The sequence below is a fragment of the Halictus rubicundus genome, chromosome 5, assembly GCF_050948215.1.
Source record: "Halictus rubicundus isolate RS-2024b chromosome 5, iyHalRubi1_principal, whole genome shotgun sequence".
Taxonomy (NCBI): Eukaryota; Metazoa; Arthropoda; class Insecta; order Hymenoptera; family Halictidae; genus Halictus; species Halictus rubicundus.
This window is the reverse complement of record NC_135153.1, coordinates 20,956,576-20,976,223: the sequence shown is the minus strand read 5'-3', so window position 1 is coordinate 20,976,223 and position 19,648 is coordinate 20,956,576. Positions and strand designations below refer to the sequence as shown.

Sequence of the window (19,648 nt, the reverse complement as noted above, 5' to 3'; positions counted from 1 at the left end):
TATATAAATCGTCCGAGGAGTATTTTTCTCGAGAGAACGCGTCGCGCTCGATCATCGGGGCTCGGACACACGGGCGCATCTCTACCCGTCGCAATTATACTTGTCTCTCGGAGAGTCTATCGAGCTCAAGGCCGGTGGGTTTCCGTGGGAATGGTCTCGCGGCACGAATCGTTTGTGCTTCGGGGCTCGCGCCAAACTAGACACCCGCGCGAGAAACGAACGCGCACGGAACACGGACGCGCGAACCCGCCGATAACCTCTCGTGTCGCACGACGATGGAAATAATCTGCTTCGGAAATTCTAATAGACGTTTTGACCAGGGTTTTTGCGTTGCTCGCGATGCGTAACTGTGTCGCGATATGAATTATGCATACGGCGCGCGTGTTGCATCTTCGCTCGGTATTCTTTTCCCCCACCGGTTCGTCGCGCGGACTTGCGACCGAAGCGCGCCTTTTTTCGTAACCGGCACTGCGATTTGCGTGCGATGCGCAGAGTCTCGGCCGCGCACGGTTTCACTCGCACGATATATCACGCGAGCGTGCGCACGCGCGCCTTCGCGATCCAATTTCTCGAAAGAACGGCTTCCAAAGTAGAAAGGAAAACTGGGACACGGCGGCCGATCGGTCGGCTGACGGACTAGGTCTCGCGTACGACCGTTAGATCCTTTTCTCATGCTCTCGTATTACTCCGACGGCTTCAATTTCTCGTGGCAACAACGCGATCTCGTATACAACGCGCCTAGACGCCTTCCTACGGCTTTCGTAGCTCGCTATACTCTTCCTTCGAATATCGCTTTAACCCTTTGCACTCGGTACTCTGATGAAAAACCAAATATATTTTTATTGCGTGAAAAAAATTTAAAAAAAAAAACAATTACAACCGAAAGTTCGAGTGTCGTATGTCTCTCATATATATATATCTCGAGGATCGATAAACGTATATAAAAGTAAGTTTTAGTAGTGCTCGTACGTGTGGTAACGCTCGAAACATTGAATCCTGCATAGAGGAACTCTACAATACTCGCATATGAAGCATGTATCCTTACGTTTCCCGTGAACCCTACAGACCCGGCACGATCTTTGCGGAAACTTTTTTCTTCCAGAATATTGAATTTTTTGAAGACGATGCTGCATCATGTTCATGGACAGTCGTTCCGGCGGATCCTGACGAGGCATGTGTCTTCTACCACCTAATTGTTCAAGGATAATTTGCGTCTACTTCGTCGTATAACACTGTCGTCATTGATTTTTTTTTTCCAAGATCAATGAAAGTCGCGATTTAGTGCAAAGGGTTAATTATCCTAACGTACTTGAAATAAAAACGAATTCTTCAAGGAGAGGACACCATCGAGAGACCTGCCTACCATACGATCGATAATCATGTGTTACCGGAGTTCGTAAATAATCATTTATTCAACTGTAAACCGTTATTTTTCAAAGAAAACATAGCGTGTCGAACTACCATAAAATGTATGTGTTCTTAGTTTCGTTGCGCTTCTATTCTGAATTGATTCGTAGCGCTCTCTCTCTCTCTCTCTCTCTTTTCTTTTCTCTTATCATTTTTCTCTCTCTCTCTCTCCATCTGACTTTGTTATTCCTAAATATTTACCGATCTGCGATATTGAAAAATATTTGTCGCAAGATACGAGGACGCGATAAATGAAGAGAAAAAAGATGCGTCTCGTGTTTCCTTTGGTCAGTGGTCGGCGGCGGAACAGCTCATCCGTCCGCGCGGTCGACTTTTTCCTTGCAGAGGAGAGAGAGGTCGCAATATCGCGTCCCGAGGCCAAACGATAAAGACTGGCCACGATGAAAAACGGGTGGAAAATTGCGGGCACGATCGACGTATCTCGGGACAACGTGCGATAACGAGATAGCGAAGGACTAACTATGTAAAAAACCCCGGTGGAATATTTATATATAGTAAAATTTCGCAGGGTTTCGTGGCAGAGTCTTTCTCTCGTGAACCTCGCGGCCCGGTATCGCGAATACAAACAGAAAACAAAAACTAAAATAGAGGAAGACGAAAAGATAATAAGGAACTTAGAAGTGAACGGAAAGCTACATGCCCTATTCATAGAATATGAAAAGCTCTTTCAGAGACCGTGCTACTCTTGAACGTACCGGCATCTAGGTTGAACCACGTTATTCGACAGTGAAAAAACAAAAAAAAGTAAGTCCTGGCACGCCTGCGCAATGGGCACTTCTCACTTCGCGGCTGGCAAAGATTAGAATTCTTTCGTTACGGAGAACCGGTGTCTTGGTAATGTGTCGTTATCGGTAAGAAGCCAATTTTTTGTTTCCTTCAAGGCATATCTCATCTCTCTGTCTCTTTCTCTCTTTCGAAAATCCGAAATCTATATTTTGCTTCTTAAAAACGAACACATTCCCGTGCTTTTGTTCTCGTTCATTTCGAAACGAGATCTCATTTAATCGTATCTCTTTTCTTCTGCAATAAGGAGAATGATGCTTCCTACGTCGAAGCGCCAAACGTCGAGTGCCTATTGTTACGGCGAGCAGGAACTGATGAAAAATGGTGCGGGTGAGCCTACCTTGCGAGTCGCGGTGGGCCTGTGCGGCCTCCTGGGCTGCAAGAAAGACTTCGTCTGTCGTTCCTGGAGCTCCTGCCACCGAGCCCACAACTCCTCCCGCATTACTCCGATCTCCAGTGACATGCCACGCGCCTATACCTGCTAATGAAACAAAAAAAACAACCGTACTCGTCACACCGTTTTGTGCTAAAGTATAGAAGAAGAAGAAGAAGAACCAAGAAAAGTAAACGAATCAAGTCGCCAGATAATGGAAAATAAGTGAGCCGAAGAAAGAGCTTTAATGTCATTTGGAATAAGGGGTTGATAATACTTTATTCGCAATTTAGCCTCGTCGAGACGAGAACAAAAATACCTTCGGATCCTTGGACAATTCGAGAGAAGTAGTGAAATACAGGGTATATCGTCGTGATCGGAAGTGTTACACATTATCGATTACTTTTTTTTTTTGTTGTTTTTTTGCTTACAGAAACGGCAATCCCGACATTGTTATACAAGAGGTACATTATCCTTCGATTATCCCTGATGGCTATTATTCGCGGGAGAATAATATTTTGGCAGATAAACACGGAATATCTCTTACATTCCTATTATTCGCAGCCGTACATACACCACCCTCGTCTACACGCATACAAACATACGTCGAACACTTTACATGCCTCGAATGCTTTTCCTAAATTCGATCGATCCTACTGTTAACACTTAGAACAGAGAGAGAGATAATACTGATTAGTTGTCAGGTTTTGTACACCACTGGATCGTACACGTTTGAAAACTCGCTGAACGAACGGGGTTCGATGCGAATTGTTAAACACGGCTCATCCGGAGCATAAGGAAATACGACCGATAAAATATATTACTCTTAGTCATACACAGAATGTAAGCACATATAGACTCCATGTATCCAACAAGAATTAAACTTATAAATATATACTTTTCACCGTTGCGGCTCTAAGCTTCAAAAACTGAACCTTTAAAACCCTGTATACGTCGGAGCACGCAGTACAAAGAAGCGCCCATTTAAAATTAAGCGAAACAAGAAAAAATGAGATAAGTAAAGTTACTGAGCAATTTGTTAGACTTGTTCGCAAAAACCTATGGCGATACACGCTCTCTACCACGATGCAGCACTCCGCGCCAAAGATGCTTACCAATTTCAGACAATTGGAGCGAAGCGATTGTGAGACGAGAAAGGAATAATACTATCGGTTTTAACGTTGATCGCAATCGTATCAAAAGGAAATGTTCTCTCCTTGTGGAGGAAACGTGAGAAACAAGTACACGTGTCGAAATGAAAGCTGAACAAGCCTTTGTTTCGATATATTCTTTTTTCTTTTCTTTCTTTTTCTCTTTGTTGCTTTCTTCTCTTTTAAATTTATTAATGGGCATTTTCTTGCCGGCGAATCTCGAAACATTGAACATCGGTTACGCAAACTACTTTCAGCAGGGCGTGCACACACTAAGCCTGCCTAGGCTGGATCAGGTTACTAGGCTGTTGTCTCCATCTCCTCCTGCTGACGTTCAACTTTTTCAAATAGAACTGCAGGGTCGAGCGATTAATGCCGTACATCTCTGATGCCTGTGTGGTGCTAACCCCCTGCTGCAATATTGCTTCCAGGGACATTTTAACCGAGTCTAAACTATATTTTCTGCCATGTTTGTTCTCCAGAGATTTAAGCAACGCGCCTACGTCAGCGTCTGGGCGTGGCCGCCTCGTATTCGGCCCTTTTTTACATTCGAGGAAATGGGACGCCCAGACGGCACCACCACCACCACCCCAATTCCCTCTCGACCGAGACCGCGCTCCCGCCCCCCCACCTGCAACGAGGAAACCCAAACTAGTGTCGGCCGATCATCGCACGACCCGTTTTAACACTTAACAAACAAATAAACGGTCGCGCGATCAAGCTACTGGATTAACACAAACGAATCAGAGTGTCCCCCCCATTCTATTCTTGTTCGTTCTGTTTGACTTTCTTTCTTTTTTCTTTTTACTTCACATTATACACTTTCCTACGTATTGTCAATGAACATGAAAATTTTTAACCGACCGCGAAAGGCGCGATTTCCTCATTGTTGAAAATGCCAGAGATAGAGAGCTCTGCTTCGATCCAAAGGGTTCTTTTGGATGGAAGAGTTGCTAACGCGTCATCATTATCCGTCAGACGATTTGTTTACTGGTACACGGTCTACTTTTATGTACGAATTCTCATATATACAATATACATATATACATATATGTATGGGCAAACTTGAATTTATCACGTTCCGGGCGCTTGTTTCGCGAATATACCCTGTATTCCGCTACTTTACGAAACAATTGATTATCGTTCAAGATAGAAGTATGTTCAAACTTACCAGGATGTTGGGAGGGGTCGTGAGATGGTCCAGCTCTGTTATTATCGCCATCCATTTCACTGAGGTCATTCATGTCATCATCGAGCGTCAGGTCTTCGACGCTCTCCTCCGGGTCTTCCAAATACTCAGACTTTGGCTCAATGAGACTATCATTTGGCTCGGGCTTTTCGAGCGGTAGCTGCGAAAAAATTCAATAATTAACAGACGTTCTAAGGATTTATTGGCTGATCGGGAATGTATAAGGAAACGCAACCAAGAAGAAGATAGTGTATCGCACTGTTTCCACTCTATAAGGTCAAACAGATTTAGAACAAATAGAAGGATAAAGTACGACGATCGTTGTTCTGCCAACGCGCGAAAGAAACAGTTTAGTAAAAAAAGCAACAGTCTCCATTATACGTTGGTCCAAAACCGAAATAATGGATGAGAGATTCTGCATGAATTACCTGGAGCATTTCGTCCGCGGGTTTCGTCAGCTGCGTCATTAATGCTGACCTACCGAGCGAATCGGTCGGATCTGCGTGGGCCTTCTCATCTGCGACCGGAGCGATACCTAGCGCAGGAACACCCATTGCTTGAGGCATGTCGCTGGAGTTGGACTCGTGATTTTCAAGCGAATTGTCTTCACCGACGCTTCTTCTTCGGAGTCTTTTTCTTTTCCTCGATGTTGGACTTTGGGAGCCCTCTCTGTAACAAACCAATCAATTTAATACCGACAAAGTTCACGACCGACGGCAACATCCAAATCCTTCGAATCCGTGTACATTTTCTTACCTCGAGGAGAGACCCTTAGGTACTTGGGGACTGGCCGAGTCTTCAGGAAGGTCCCCTATGGAACCTTGTGACATACCCTGCCTAGGAACTTTGTTCTTCTCTATGGTTAGCCCGGAAGACGCATGTGGAATGTCTAACGACGCTGCCGTTGCTTGTGGAACGACCTTTTGTGGCCTAGAGTCCGTCTTACTGCTACCACTCGTTTTGCTTTCAGATAAACCCTTAATTTGTAAAGACTCGGCAGCTTTTAAAAGCGCTGCCAATTGGTCTTGGGAGATGTTTACTTCTCCCCTGTACATGTAGTCCATCATCGCTTTCAATTCTTTAAACTTAACATCTTTGAGTATGAAGACGGGATGTTTGTCATAGTGTTCGCTGAGGAGGCCCTACAATCAAAACGTATGCATGTAACTATAAAGCATATGAATCATAAGTTTCAAAATATTTTATCGACTAAAATGTTATAAGTTTTTTTATTTCCATAGTCGATAAAATCTTCTTAAGTGACAGTACACCAGTAACGAGTAAACCAAATAGTTAATTTTAAATGTTAATATAATTACGATTAAAAAGAAAAAAAGAAATTCAGCAAAGTATATTTCCATTGGGTTCAGCATAGTGTTCAACACGCGAAATAATATTAATGAATTTAATTTCATCATCAAATTGATGAGGCAGTGGCTCTGCCTCCTCGAACACCCCCACCCACCCACAACAGGGTAAAATCCCAGGGCAAGTGCCCTGGAAATCAGCCATCTTGCTTTCTCTGTATTGATCACGAGGAACCAGGAGGGGGTTTGGGCTTTCATTCCCCCTTTCCCCTCTCAGGCTTCAGCCCAGGCAACGTCCAACAAAGGCAGCCATCTTGTTTCAATTCCAGGTTCCCCTTTTCCTCAATTCCAGTTTCAATTCCAGTATTGCCACCGATCTCTAACTATGCTCAACCGATAAAACTATCAAAAAAAGAAGAACCCTTCGTACGAACTATTTAGGGGTCTTTTATGGATTCAATTTTTGTTTTTACTTCATCTCGAATATTTTCTATTTTTACGGAAAATTTATCGTTGAAAGAAAATCTTTGAATCGAACGCTACGCAATACAATTAACCGAATAATTTCAAAACTGTCGTATTAACTTGGTCAATGCACTGTCAATAGTTAGTGTACTGTCATATCGATATATAGAAAAAGAGAAAAAAATGCACTTACCTCAAAATAGGGACTGCAAGCGGAGAGAACTACCTTATGGGCCTTTAGGTATTTTCCCTCCGCCGCCAGGGTGCAGTCGACCAGCGTCCCGCTTTCGAGAAGAGTGTCGAAATTTTGGATAAGTGTGCTTTGGTGGTTGTTCCACCTCAAACAGAACTGCTGGTCGTCTTCCATTATGTGTTGGTTTCCCTCGGTCGTTTCTGAACAATCAGACAAGAACCCGTGACGATGATCAGAGAAGCACAAGACTCCGGCTGTCGTTCGATATCGACCGTGCCTAATGCTATCTAATTATCCGGCGATCTACTAACGCGTACATCGAGACGGATGATACGAGATTGCACCGCGGAACTCGAAAATTTCGTCTAGTTTCGCGGATCGATACGTAGCCGCGGCGAAAGCTCCGCAAGGAAGCACCGAAGCTTCCAAAATGGCCGTACGATGCAAGCGCGTCGGTCGAATCGGTCTTCTGGCCTTTTCCTTTGTGCGTGTCCTCATAACGGTAATGGGCGACTTGGTGGGGATGATGCAGGAGGACGCGCAAGCACCACGCATGCGCAGCTGCGCCCGAGCTGCGCGCTTGACTTGCGCACTAGCTCGAGGCCCTGGAATTCAGGGGCGTCTGCTGGATTCTCCGGTGCCCTAACGACCAAACTGAGGAGCCGCGAGATGGAAATTTTCTTGTGGGAAATCGAACGCGTACGATGTTAACAAAAATTGTTAATTCGACTAACCAGGACGAATATTCCACCGGAGCGCTTTCGACGAATTGTACACATTTCTCTATATATTAATTTAACGAAGCAATTAACGTTTGATTAACGTTTCAATCAAAGTATGATTAAATTAATTCAAGACATGTAGTTGAAATACAATTGCAAATTCATTAACGTCTTAACTTGGGAATTTATTCGTTGACTATGACGCAGCGTATCGTATTGTACAAAGAAATATAAATATTTAAAACCGCGTCTGATGTAAACGGATATATAGAAAATTGTACTAAGTTCGATGAACAGGGCGAAGTATAATATAGTTTACGTCATCAGAGTTTACATCATTGACGCGCAATAAAATGGAAAATCGATTACTCGGGCTCACATGCGCAACGCGTAAGTTCGAAACGTGGGTGGGGGAGAAACGATAACACAATTATAAATGTGGTAAAGATTAATACGAAATAAAACGAACAGCATTCATTGCTTACGCGCGATTGCGTAATCTATTTATATTGTTATCTTGTATTGGATGTTACGTCAGATGGCGCCGAGCAACGTGTGCGCGAAACAAAAACAAGTTAGCGACAGATAATTTTTCCAATCGCATCTACCGACCGGCGAAAAAGAACGATGCACTTTCCTCGCACCGCCCCCGGAAACCACGAGAGGAGAGGAGACGTGGATCGCAATATGGCCGTCTACGAGGTCGCGCCCGGACAAAATGGCGATAGAAGAAAAGCTCGCAAGGAAAAGTATATCGATCGAGAAATGTGTATTGCTAATATTGCAATTTCCCGTGAAAGTATCGTCTGGACAAGCAAACGAAAATCGCAAACGCCATACTTTATCGGGAAAATTCAGACAGGCGTTAATAAAGCCAAGATGATATGTTTTCTCAGAAATATATATAGAGAGAGAGGATCCGCCCGCGCCATGTCACCCCACCTTAAGATTTTCCGGAATTTTCTTAACAGTTTCAAGAAGAAATCGCAAAATCTACGAGTAAATAGTCTACGTGTTGTAACACTCACCTAATATGGGGTATAAAACAATCTAATATCACAGCAACGGGATCGATGAAAAGTGAAAAACTGCGTACGCGTCCAAGCTCGGCGTGCGCCTCGAGCGCTGCCCTTTTCAACAATGGCGTAGCGCAACGCCTGCTTGCTTGCCCGAACGCCGACCGTCAGAGAGCGCAGGCTTCCCCGGAAGAGGGCACGAGAGAAGAAAAAACGAAGGAAACTATCGAGCATGCGCTCTACTCCCGAAAGCTAGGATCATCTCGCCGTGATTGGAAATTGCAACTAGAGGACGCTAACAGATAAAACGCGAACTTTTGCGATTTTCATTGGATAATGCTAAGCTATCCTCGAGATTTTAACCAGATAGTTAAGATCGCACGAATATTATAATTACGATGTACACATTACAATCGAACCAATGATATTACAACAATACTACTAAAGATGAAAAATAAATGCTACATTTAAATACCATAAAAACATATAAATCATAAGCATGTCTATCTAGATGATTAACTTTATAATCCAGCCAAAAATTTTCAGCGTAATTGCGGAAAAATGTATCGATCAATACATCGCGCACTGGTAATTGTATAGAATATATGACATAAATCATCAAGAGACACTATTCCCATTTCGACGATGAAAAATATGATAAACGTTGATATTTCTTTACGAATATATACACGGCGAAGAAATATTGTGAAAATATACAAGCGTCTTCAACGTCATTAACCGGCCCTGGACCGCAACCTGGCACGCGTACGTAATGGCCGACTCTGCGGACTTGGCCAAGGCAAAATGGCGAAAACTTTCAAAAAAAGCTCGGAAAATGTGAACTATTTCATTGAAAAGTCGACCGAATCCGTCCGAATCACGGGAATTCCGATGAAATTTCGCGGGTTATTCAGAATTTCATGCGAGGTCAGACGACTAAGATGACAAAACAGCATCGCTGTTGGCCCAGCGAGGCGACCTGATTTTCCACCGAGTTTTCGCGACGACGAATAGACTACATAATCTCGGAACGTAACACCGGAAAACCCAAGCTCAACGGTACGTAAACGTGTGTGGTACTCACCTCTATTGGCACAGTCTAAATATCACAAGAGGAAAACTTGGAAAACTACACCGTCCCGTCCTCAGCGTGCACTATCCGAGCGTCGTGGCTTCTTTTTACACAATGGCCGTGGTGCTACGCGTTAACGATCGACCCGCTCTGCGAGGGGATAACCGGGATGCACGGAAACAGTGTACCTCTTGAGGGGGGACGCGGCGCAGAAAATGAAAATCGATCGTCTGCGCATCGTGGTGCGAATAGTGGGGCGAAGAGAACGGCTGTCTAGTGCAGGGTCGTCGACAGACTTTCGGAACCTAGTGACTATTTTTGCGCGGCATTCTCACGCTTATACGAACGGTACGACAGAAACCCACGCTCCTTATCTTTTCTCGTATAACAATTTCCCCAAGACGATCCGAAAGAAACTAAACTAATCGGTTCGGATATATCGAAAATAAATAGAATCGCCGCTGTTGTCGTATGAAATCGTACGATACGAAATTCAACGAGAAAACAATATCTGTTGCGATGTTGATGGCGTAAGAATATCAACACGTCTTTAATTTTAGGTTAGGCGATATTTTCATGGCGAAAGGTTGGCAAAGCTGTATACACCAATAAAAGTTGATACAATCCTGATTTTTGCCGGTCTAACATCGCAGCAATTCGTGAAGGTAGGGGTTCTGTGGTGGGGAGAAAGGCAGATTTCCGTTGAGGGGCGCGTTTACCGCGTAGCGCAGCCGTAGCGACTAGCGACAGGAGAGGCGGGAGAGGCGGGAGAGGCGAAAGGCGGCGCGGGAGAAGTGGAAAGCCGGGAAGAGAGAGCCGACGAAGGGAAGAATCGGGGTCCACAACAAAATCGCTTAATCGCTTTGCGCCACCGTCCGCAACGGAACACGGCCGTCCACCGCCGCCGCCATCACGGTGCCCCCTAGTGTGCATTTATGTCTTTCTCTTTCTCCTTCTCCTTCTCCTTCCCCTTGTCCTTGTCTCTCTCTCCGTGATTCGCTACGCCACTTCGTGCCGCGACGTTTTCACGGGCGAACCGAGAGAGTGACAGCTGCCAGTCGTCAGCGCGCGGTACGTGGTTTACGCGACGACTGACAATTCTCCCCGTGTGTGTCATCGCGCGAATACGCGTGTTACCCGGGCGAGGATTCTTCTCGGCAGAGTCTTGTTCGTTTTAACCGTGCCGTGTGCTCCTGCCCACCGTATTCTCTCTTTCTCAATACACACCGAGTGTCAGAAAACTGCAGCAAAAGTGAGTGTCTACCGCGAGCCTTGGCACAAAGTTGCCAAGAATCGGCAGGAGTTTTGCTCCAGCAGTGATTTCATTCGAGCGTCAGGTTGTCATGGTAAGGTAAGTGCAACACGACAGTTTTACCTTGTTTTCATCTACGACGACGACGACGGTGTACGCTTCTTTTCTCCCGCAATGACAACGCGTAAAACCGACACGTAAAGTATACACAGTTTTTCACGGTCGTCGCTCGTTTGTTGTTTCGACGCGAATCGTTGAGGTTCCTACATGTACCGGATCTCAGATCAACTGTCTTTCCCGTCGGTGTAGAAAATATACGCTAATTTTTCGTCTCGAGCGTATCGAGAAATGTCGCGAGAACTCGTTTCCTCGACCGGATAAGAGAAATCTCGTTGATCCGACGATTTAGCGGAATGACGTGCCCGCGTCGCGTGCTCGCACGTATTGTTTTGACTTTCGACTGTTCCGCCGTGTCCCTCGGCTCACAGCTGGTCAGTTCGCGTGTGCGTACTCCGCGTAGGTGTGCGTGACAATGATCTACGACGTTTAACGACCTGTCGTACGGAGCCGAACGGATTAAAACAACGTTCCTCCGCGCGCGCCTCGTGGCACCACCATGAGGATTTGGAACACTTGCCGCGTGCACGTTCGAAACGCTGTCTCGCCGATTACGGTAGGTCACGTGCACGATAACTGTCCAATAATCAACGATTACGTATGCGCAGGAAACACTTATTTAATGTTTGCGCCGCGTATTATACAGCTAAACACAAAGGAAAACATAACCCGGTATCTCGGGTTCCCCTCGACGAACCCAGACACACGTACATGACATTGACAATAAGTATATTTCAGAATTTCGAAAACAAACGAAACCCAACTATATCACGACCATTCCATCAGATGGCTCCGGTCACCGTTTATTTTTCTATATTTCGAATGACGAACATTCGGGTCTAATATTCTCGATTGTACAAGCGAGAGGTAGAATCGATTATTTAAAAGATCTTTTCCGTGACCGCGCGCGCGAGGGTCGTAGGATGGTAGGGGAAAAGGAAAAGGTAGAGAGAAAAGGAAAGAAGGTCGAGCCCGTCGTCCGAATATAAACGGTAAGGACGAAAGTTGACGACGCTATTTACGAACGACATAGAATTATGAACGGGAATGCATGTTATTTAATAAATCATCGATACGAGTATTATTAAAGGACTGACATGCACGTTTCATGCACCTGAGATTTTCTCCGGGATCGTGGCAGCGAGCAACGTTTACCTATACATTGTGCTCGCAGTGCCGATGATAAAGAGAAATGCTGCCTAGAAAGCAGGTCTTGACTGAATCTAGGCCACCCTGATGGCGCGTACACATTCTCCACAATTTTACTGTTCCTTCTCTCGGCCTTGCCGCGTTCGTAACCATCGGGAGAACTGCACCTTTTCTCTTCTCTTCTCTTCTCTTCTCTTCTCTTCTCTTCTCTTCTCTTCTCTAGTTCTTCCTCTCTTTAACCGCGCTCTCTATCCCTTCCATCGCCTCCCCGTTTCTCTTTCTCCCCCACTCACTCTATCTTTTTCTTTCTTCCTTTCTATCTTTTCTTTTTCAACTTAGAATGACTCAAGGATCGTGTTCCGGAGGACGACCGGCTGTAGGAAAGATAAAATAAAACGTTTGAATCATCTTTAACCATCGATAACGTTATCGAACGCGTGTGTACATTCTTCCTTCTTGTACGCTGATAAAACGTAATCTTCGAGATCGGGGGATACCGAAACGCCGAGGAACGCCGCTCCGCGCCGGGCAGAGAACGATAAATGGCGGCAAACAGAAATTTCAACGACGACACTCGCGCCGCGACAACCTGTACAGGGATTCGGCGAAGGGCTTTAATTGTAACAACTATGTACACGCGGGCTGGGGTATCCGTAATAGAAAACGATGATGCGATCGGCGATTTTCTTGAGAGCCGGGAGCGGAATCGCGTGTGTATGACTGACAGTGGGGCGATCGAGAGCGACCTAGAAAGGTTTCAAAAGACATTTTCCCGTTCACCCACGTATAAAGCTGCCCTCTCGCCGCAAAAGCATAGAGCCACATAACGTGAAACCTCGTATAGTAATTGAGGTGGCAGAAGAGAGGATGGTAGAAGGATGGGTTGGGCGGGAGGGAGCGGGGGTAGGGAGGAGGAGGAGAGGAGGAAGAGACGAAGAGCGAGAGAAATAGAAAAAGTCGCGTACAAGCGGTAAGAACGGAGACAGAGGGAATGAAAGGTAATGGACGCAAAGGAAGACAGAAAAGAAAGAGAACGCGGGTGAATGTATATTTCTCTAGATAGGCTATACCATACCCGTCTCCGTGTATACATGTGTACAAGAGAGGGAGAATACGAGAGAGAGACGGGAAGAGTTGTGCGCGAGCGCGCGAATGTCCTCGCGCGGCTGTGTACGTGTATGTAACTCGGAACACGCGCGCATAGGAACAACGGAAAGTACGGAGCATAATACGGAGAAAACGCTGGTAAAAGGAAAGAGGCCTCTCTGCCTGCCTTTCCAATCGAATCGAACGCCCCTCTCGCCTTTGTCATTTTCTCTTTGTCCTCGTTTCGGGATCGCCGTTCTCTCGAAGAGTTCTTCTCCATTTCTCTCTCTCTCTCTCTCTCTCTCTCTCTCTCTCTTCTCTCTTCTCTCTTCTCTCTTTTCCCTCCGATCTCTCTTTTTCCCTCCGTCCGTTCCCCTACACTCTCTTTCTCGGTTTCTATCTTCTCCGATGCCCCGCGGTCTCTGACTCACACACAGAAACAACCAAAACAGCTTCTCCTCTTTCCTTTGCCCATTCTCATTCGTCTCCCCCCTTCCCTTCGCCTTCCGCAACCGTCCGCGAACATGTTTCGTGCACACGTGAAAAGTAAAAGATTGGAAAAAACGAACGGACAGACATACAGACGAGAAATACAACGGAAGAAGAGTGGAAGGAGACAAGGCAAGAAATTTTTCTTGCTCCGCTCGACCTCTCCTCGTCCCGGCTTCTCTTCCTCCCTTCACCCTCTGACTTCCCCCGTATAGCATCCTGTCTACCACCCTAACCTCGCTTCTTTCTTTCTTGTGTTTCGATCTGCCTCTGCCCACCTTTTCCTTCTCCTTTCTGCCTCCTTCCCATGCTCCCCTTCCTCGACCGTCTCCTTCGTCACCTCCATCTCCACCTCCACCTCCACCCCCGCCCCCGCTTCCTCCTTCACCATCTCCATCCGCGCCTCTGCCACCGCCACCTCTTCTTCCTTCTTCTCCACCGCCTCCTCCACCTCGCTCGTTCGTCGTCGTCGTTGTCGTCGTCGTCGTCGTCGTCGTCGGCGGCGGCGGCGGCGGCGTCGTCGGCGTCTCCTGCTTCTTCCCCCTCTCTCCCCCTTCCTCCCTCGCGCCGCTCTTTTCCGCTGGCAACCCTCTCGCCTTTCTCTCCCTACTCTCTTCCTCGTTCCTCTTCCCGCTCCGCACATCCTGTTTCTTTAATACGACCAAGAAGAGAGGGGACACGGGGAAAGAGCAAGACAAACAGCGCCGGGCGAAGCGGATGGAGAAAGAGAGCCAGAACACTGGGTCGGTCGATTTTCTCCTACTTTTTTTTCTCTCTCTCTGTTTGGCTTGTTCCGCGTAAAAACCTTCCACATTTGAATCGATTGTAATTCCCGCGGATCATGCTTTTGCGCTCGCGCGAGACCAACATCTACCGAGTGTGTACCGAAAGTAATATTCCTCTTTTTCTTGTATCCGATGATTTTCACCAAGTTTCAGAGTTCCGACACTGGTAAAAGGAGAAAGGTGTTCCCTAGGCGACAAACGAAAACAAAACAGAAAGAAAATTGGTTAAATAGCGTGTCGCGTGTACGAACATTCAATTCCGAATCTGTAATTAACATCGTGACAGTATGTTGTTATCCACGGAAATTTATTTTTTTTTTTCTCTTGAACACTGGGTTCCGTCGCCGAGTAAAAACGATGTAATTTGGAAATTCCCGATCGAATTGGAAGGTATTATTCGCGGCGTAGCATGCGGGGCTCGATCATCGTTAATTGCGTTGAAAGATCGACCGTAGAGAGTCCGTGGCGTGTCTGACTCATCCGTTTTCCGTCTTTTCTCCTTCTTGTCTCTCTCCATCTCTTTTTTCCTCTCGATTCCACCTTTGTCGTTCACGGCATCCCTCTCCGTCACCGGCTGCCTGAAAAAAGCAGTTTCGCCTCCTTTTCTTTCTCCTGTCAACCTTTTCCCCGCTGCTCTTTCTCTTTCCCCCCTTTAAGTTCTCGCTCGTATTCCCCTTATCTCCGGAGTTTCTCATTGTCTGAAAGGGCCATCTGTCCCCTGACTTTTTCATCCTCCGCTTTCATCCCTCCGTTGTACACGAACACACAAAGAGCCTCTCTTATCCGTCGTTCGCCACCCTCTCTTCACCCTTTCTCCAGCTCCCTTCTTCGTCGTGACTTCCGTTCGGTCGACCACTCTTGCGCATCCTCCTCTTCCATTGCTCCTTTCTCCTTCCTCGGGAAAGTTCGCCGGGGTTCCTCCTCGGCTGCGTCCAGACAGGACTACCATTACGCCGACTATTACGAGAGGAAGGATAACCGGAATCGCGATTCGAATTCGAAGATCCCGACGATGATGCCTCGTTGCCCTGAACTCTACTCGCGGGACAAGCTGCGTCGGTTTCGCGAGTGAAAAACAAAAAAGAGAGCACGCTAACGGAAGAAACGTTATTCTCGTCGACGGTATCGGGGACAGTTTTGTCGACAGTCCTAATGGGAACAACACAACAAAAATTCTTCACCCTCGATACTACATGGAGAAAAAAATATATCCCTCTAGGCGAGCCACGTGCGACCTTGGGCAAGTCCACGTCACCCTCTTACGTTGCACCCTCCGAAGGGACGCAACCCCGATCACGTGGATCTCGGGGGTGGTTTTCAACCCTCGTTTATCTTTGCTCCATAAGAATAGAGTACAGAACAGTATAGCGCTGGTTGCCAGGATGGTAGACGACCTAACGCGTTTCGAGTTTCTAGCGAATGTTCAATTCCACTCGGTAATCACCAGTTTCTAATGATTAAATGGTTATTGTGATACATACAAATATCGAATTCTATTGCTGTTACTGTCCTATACGCGTCCGTCTAGTTGCAACTCATTCGTATTACTTGTCAAGCTGTTACTAGCCTGCGTTGTTCTTCAAAATGTTCGAAAAACATGAAAAAGTAATACTGTTCTTTACAAGCGACAATGATGCTGAAGACCGACGTACGGATTTATTTAACAATTTTCAAAGTATATCTTTCAAGGTACTTCTTACATTGTCTCCGTTGTTTCTAATGTAACAGCTGTTCGTTCGATTGAGTCGCTAAAAATTGAGTAATTGTATGATGCTTTTGATCCTGTGGGTCAAAATAGACCCGGCCACCGCTGTCGCAGAGTTGAAGAATTTCTTCGCTGTTTTAAATAGCACCTACACGTTTTTGTCATGAATGCATAAAATCCGGAGTCCACAGATAACGTTAGACATTCGTGGTCCAGTTGCTTGAACGCCTAAAAATTGAGTAATTGTACGATGCTTTTGATACTGTGCGTCAAAATAGACCCGACCACCGCTGTCGCAGAGTTGAAGAATTTGTCCGCTGTTTTAACCGTTTGAGTCGCAAGCAGCGAGATCGCGCTGCTGAGATTTTGTGTCGAAAAGTCCGAGTACAGTCACTGACTGTCGAAGTAGCGCGCTCAACTTTACTGACGCACTTACATGGCATAGCTGCTTTTTTAAATGTAAATAATACAATTAAACGTTTTATATTTCATTGTTATCACGCCGCTTAGGCCTCTTCGTAATCGATAAAGACAAGCGGTATCGCGAGACCACCCCTGGGACTCAAACGGTTAAATAGCACGTACACATTTTTGTGATGAAAGCATAAAATCCGGAGTCGAGTGATAACGTTAGAGATTCGTGATCGAGTTGCTCGAACGCCACCGGTGTCAGTCTCCGGATCGCGGGCCTTTTTACGAGTTTCCAAAGAGCGATCAATAACAGGACTATCGAAAGCAGCATCTACTCTGATATAGACCGTGTCTTTCCTTTCTCCTTTCTTGCGTCTCCACGTGTCGATTCCGCCACTCTCCTCGGTGGTTCCAGTGAAATTGGCGTTTCCGGGTCCGTCTCCTCCCTCCATATCGCCTGCTCGTTTCTTTCTCCTCTCCTTTCTTTCCCTTCGAAAACCACCGGACGGTGCCCGATGGAAATGGCGGGAGGTATAAATGTGGTAGGAAGAACGGAGCCCAGAACTTGGACTATACGCGAGACTACTCTTCGAAGTGGTAGGGCGAAGGGGAACAGGTGAGAGGCCGAGAGAGCCCGGTTCTCTCGGAAAGGTGAACGGAGAGAAACGAAGAAACGAAGGGCATTTGGAATGCGGTACTGTTATGCCTTACGGTACAGACAGGACGGAAATTAGGACTGCTCCGACTTGTTGACCACCGCTCGTTACTCTGTTCGTCCGTAAGTCGACTTTTCTGTCTCTCTCTCTCTCTCTTCTCCGTCGATACGTCCCCCTCCCTCCGTCGTTTCCGTTCATCTGACTGTATTTCTCTTATGAAACAACTAAAAAAGAATTCCCCATGCAACTCCATACAGCCTCAAACAGAATCCCCGCCACAATTCAAAATTTGATCCTTCTAGGCGGATCTTTCCTACCATTTGCGCCCATAAAACGGGGACCCTCTTCGCCGCTCGATCTCTTCAGGCTTGTCTCTCCCTCCCTCCCTCTCTCTCTCTCTCACTCTCTCTCTCTCTCTCTCTCTCTCTCTCTCTCTCTCTCTCTCGACGGTGGAGCGTTCATCGATTTGCTCGCATTCTCGCGGGATACGGGAAACGCGTTTGCACCGGCGTAGATCGATGCGGACACTGTTTTGATGACGAAACCGGTAGGTAGAGGCAATCGATGCGAAAGCATCATTGAAACGTTTGCCGACGAAAGACACCAGACGGTAGCTGCCGCGGATGCGAATTGAACGACCCTCGTGCGGTATTATTTCTCTCGCCTCTAAATTCTTTTATCCTGCGACGCCACATGTTCTTTAATGCAACTTATTCTTATTCGCTCTCGCGTTTCCGATAAATGTAAACATTGCCGGCGAGACGTCACGAAATAATCCGATCGGAACGCCGGAAAGCGTCGTTTCAATCGAGTTTCCACGGTATTTCATTAATCAAAAGATACTTGCGAAACGCGAAATATTTATATTAACATTTGTCCCGAGATTGCAGACCGAACTGGTGCGCAAGATAACTAAAGTGCTAATTGACTAGAGTTTAGTCACTTTGGTATACACTTTGGTATTGTCAACGGATTAATTTTTCGTGACGGAAAAAATTCCGTCATTATTTATCGCCGACCGAAAACCGTTTAAAGACAGACATAGAAGCACTGTTGCCGATGAATTTGAAATGACCCTTTGATAGGGCTACGTTCCCGGTCTCGAGCGTGAGTTTAAAGAGAATTTCAGCAGTTCTAGCTTGATCGTACGGATGGATCGAAGCTGTCGAAGGGTCGCTCGGCTAGCTCGGTGAAAATCGAGTCAGTAATGCTTTGTTTACACAAGATAGCTGTGATGTACGTTTGACGCGGCGCTAGGGGGATGAAGGATCGACGGTGACCAGGAAATTATATTGGATAGCGTAATCGGCACCGAGTCGGAGAGACCGATTCGGCCACGGCCGCATAGATTACATAGTTTTCTCGTAGCGAGCAGGCAAATCATCGTCGGCGTCACGACGATACAGAGGCAAGGGGTCGTGGCTCCCGGTATGGTTTATGCAAAGTTCGCCAGTAGTGATGCAAATTTTATTAGTCCTGCGTTTTATCATCCGCATCTACGCGCAAGAAAAGAAAAGGGATGACGGGGGGCGGGGAAAAAAAAGAGGAACATAGAAGCGAAGCGGAGAAAACTGTTCTGGAAGATTTCAGAGTGTTCCCTGGAAACGGGGTTCTGGATGGAAGCTGTCGGGCGCGGGCGGCGAGAGAGAGGGAGAAGAAGAGAGGGCAAAGAGGGAGAGGGAGAGTCGTTTCCGCTTACGTTTTCCCGGAGAAAGAGCTGGTTGGTCGTCTCGAGGACGGTACGACGAAAGGAAAAAGTCCGGGAAGAGCCGAGGAAGAACGTCGATAACGTTGGAAAAACGTAAAATGCGCGGCCGTCCAGGAAGAGAAGGAAACGCCGCGTAGTATAGGGAGAGGAAGAGTGGAGAAAGAGAGAGGGTGAACAGCTTCCCGACGAGCGAGAGAACGGTGTGCTTCGGAGAGAAGACAGGAGTGTGTAGGACAGAGAGAGAGAGAGAGAGAGAGAGAGTGAGGGGAGGGGGGAGAAAGAGAGGGAGGAGACCATTGGAGAGGAGAGGAGTGGAGAGGAGAAAAAGAGAGAAGGGTGGCGGAGACCGTGGAAGAAAAGGGGCCACGAGAAAATAGCGTCTTCGCCGTGGGGAGGGAACGAGGGAACGAGTAAATGGAGCCAACGCGCGGAGAAAGAGGGAACGAGAGACGCGGCGCGGAGGGTCGAGAAAGAAACGATGAAACGACCGAGGGACAAGGAGAGGGCGAGAGGGAAAAGAAAAGAAGGAGATGGAACGTGAACGATACGGGGGTAGAAGAAGAAGAGGGGGCGAGTCAGCGCGGAGCGGAG

At 46.7% G+C, this 19,648-nt stretch overlaps 2 protein-coding genes across 33 annotated transcripts in view; one reads left to right on the top strand and one right to left on the bottom strand.

Moving 5' to 3' along the window:
* LOC143354555 (uncharacterized) overlaps positions 1-9,870 on the bottom strand; it is a 112,952-nt gene extending 103,082 nt beyond the window's left edge. For 30 of the 32 annotated variants that reach the window (XM_076788787.1, XM_076788777.1, XM_076788768.1 and 27 more), the window contains exons 1-6: positions 9,712-9,870; positions 6,890-7,089; positions 5,681-6,066; positions 5,353-5,593; positions 4,907-5,084; positions 2,552-2,692 (exon numbers count right to left, since the gene is read on the bottom strand). In XM_076788787.1, coding sequence (XP_076644902.1) covers positions 2,552-2,692; positions 4,907-5,084; positions 5,353-5,593; positions 5,681-6,066; positions 6,890-7,063 — 1,120 coding nt within the window. In that variant the 5' untranslated portion in view covers positions 7,064-7,089; positions 9,712-9,870. Of the gene's footprint in view, positions 1-2,551; positions 2,693-4,906; positions 5,085-5,352; positions 5,594-5,680; positions 6,067-6,889; positions 7,090-8,639; positions 8,807-9,711 lie in introns of those variants that run through there. The other 2 variants (XM_076788761.1, XM_076788759.1) reach the window with 2 other exon arrangements.
* Positions 9,871-10,442: 572 nt separating this feature from the next.
* Psq (pipsqueak) overlaps positions 10,443-19,648 on the top strand; it is a 31,770-nt gene continuing 22,564 nt past the window's right edge. The window contains exon 1 of the mRNA XM_076788755.1: positions 10,443-11,050. Coding sequence (XP_076644870.1) covers positions 11,043-11,050 — 8 coding nt within the window. The 5' untranslated portion in view covers positions 10,443-11,042. The remainder of the gene's footprint in view (positions 11,051-19,648) is intronic.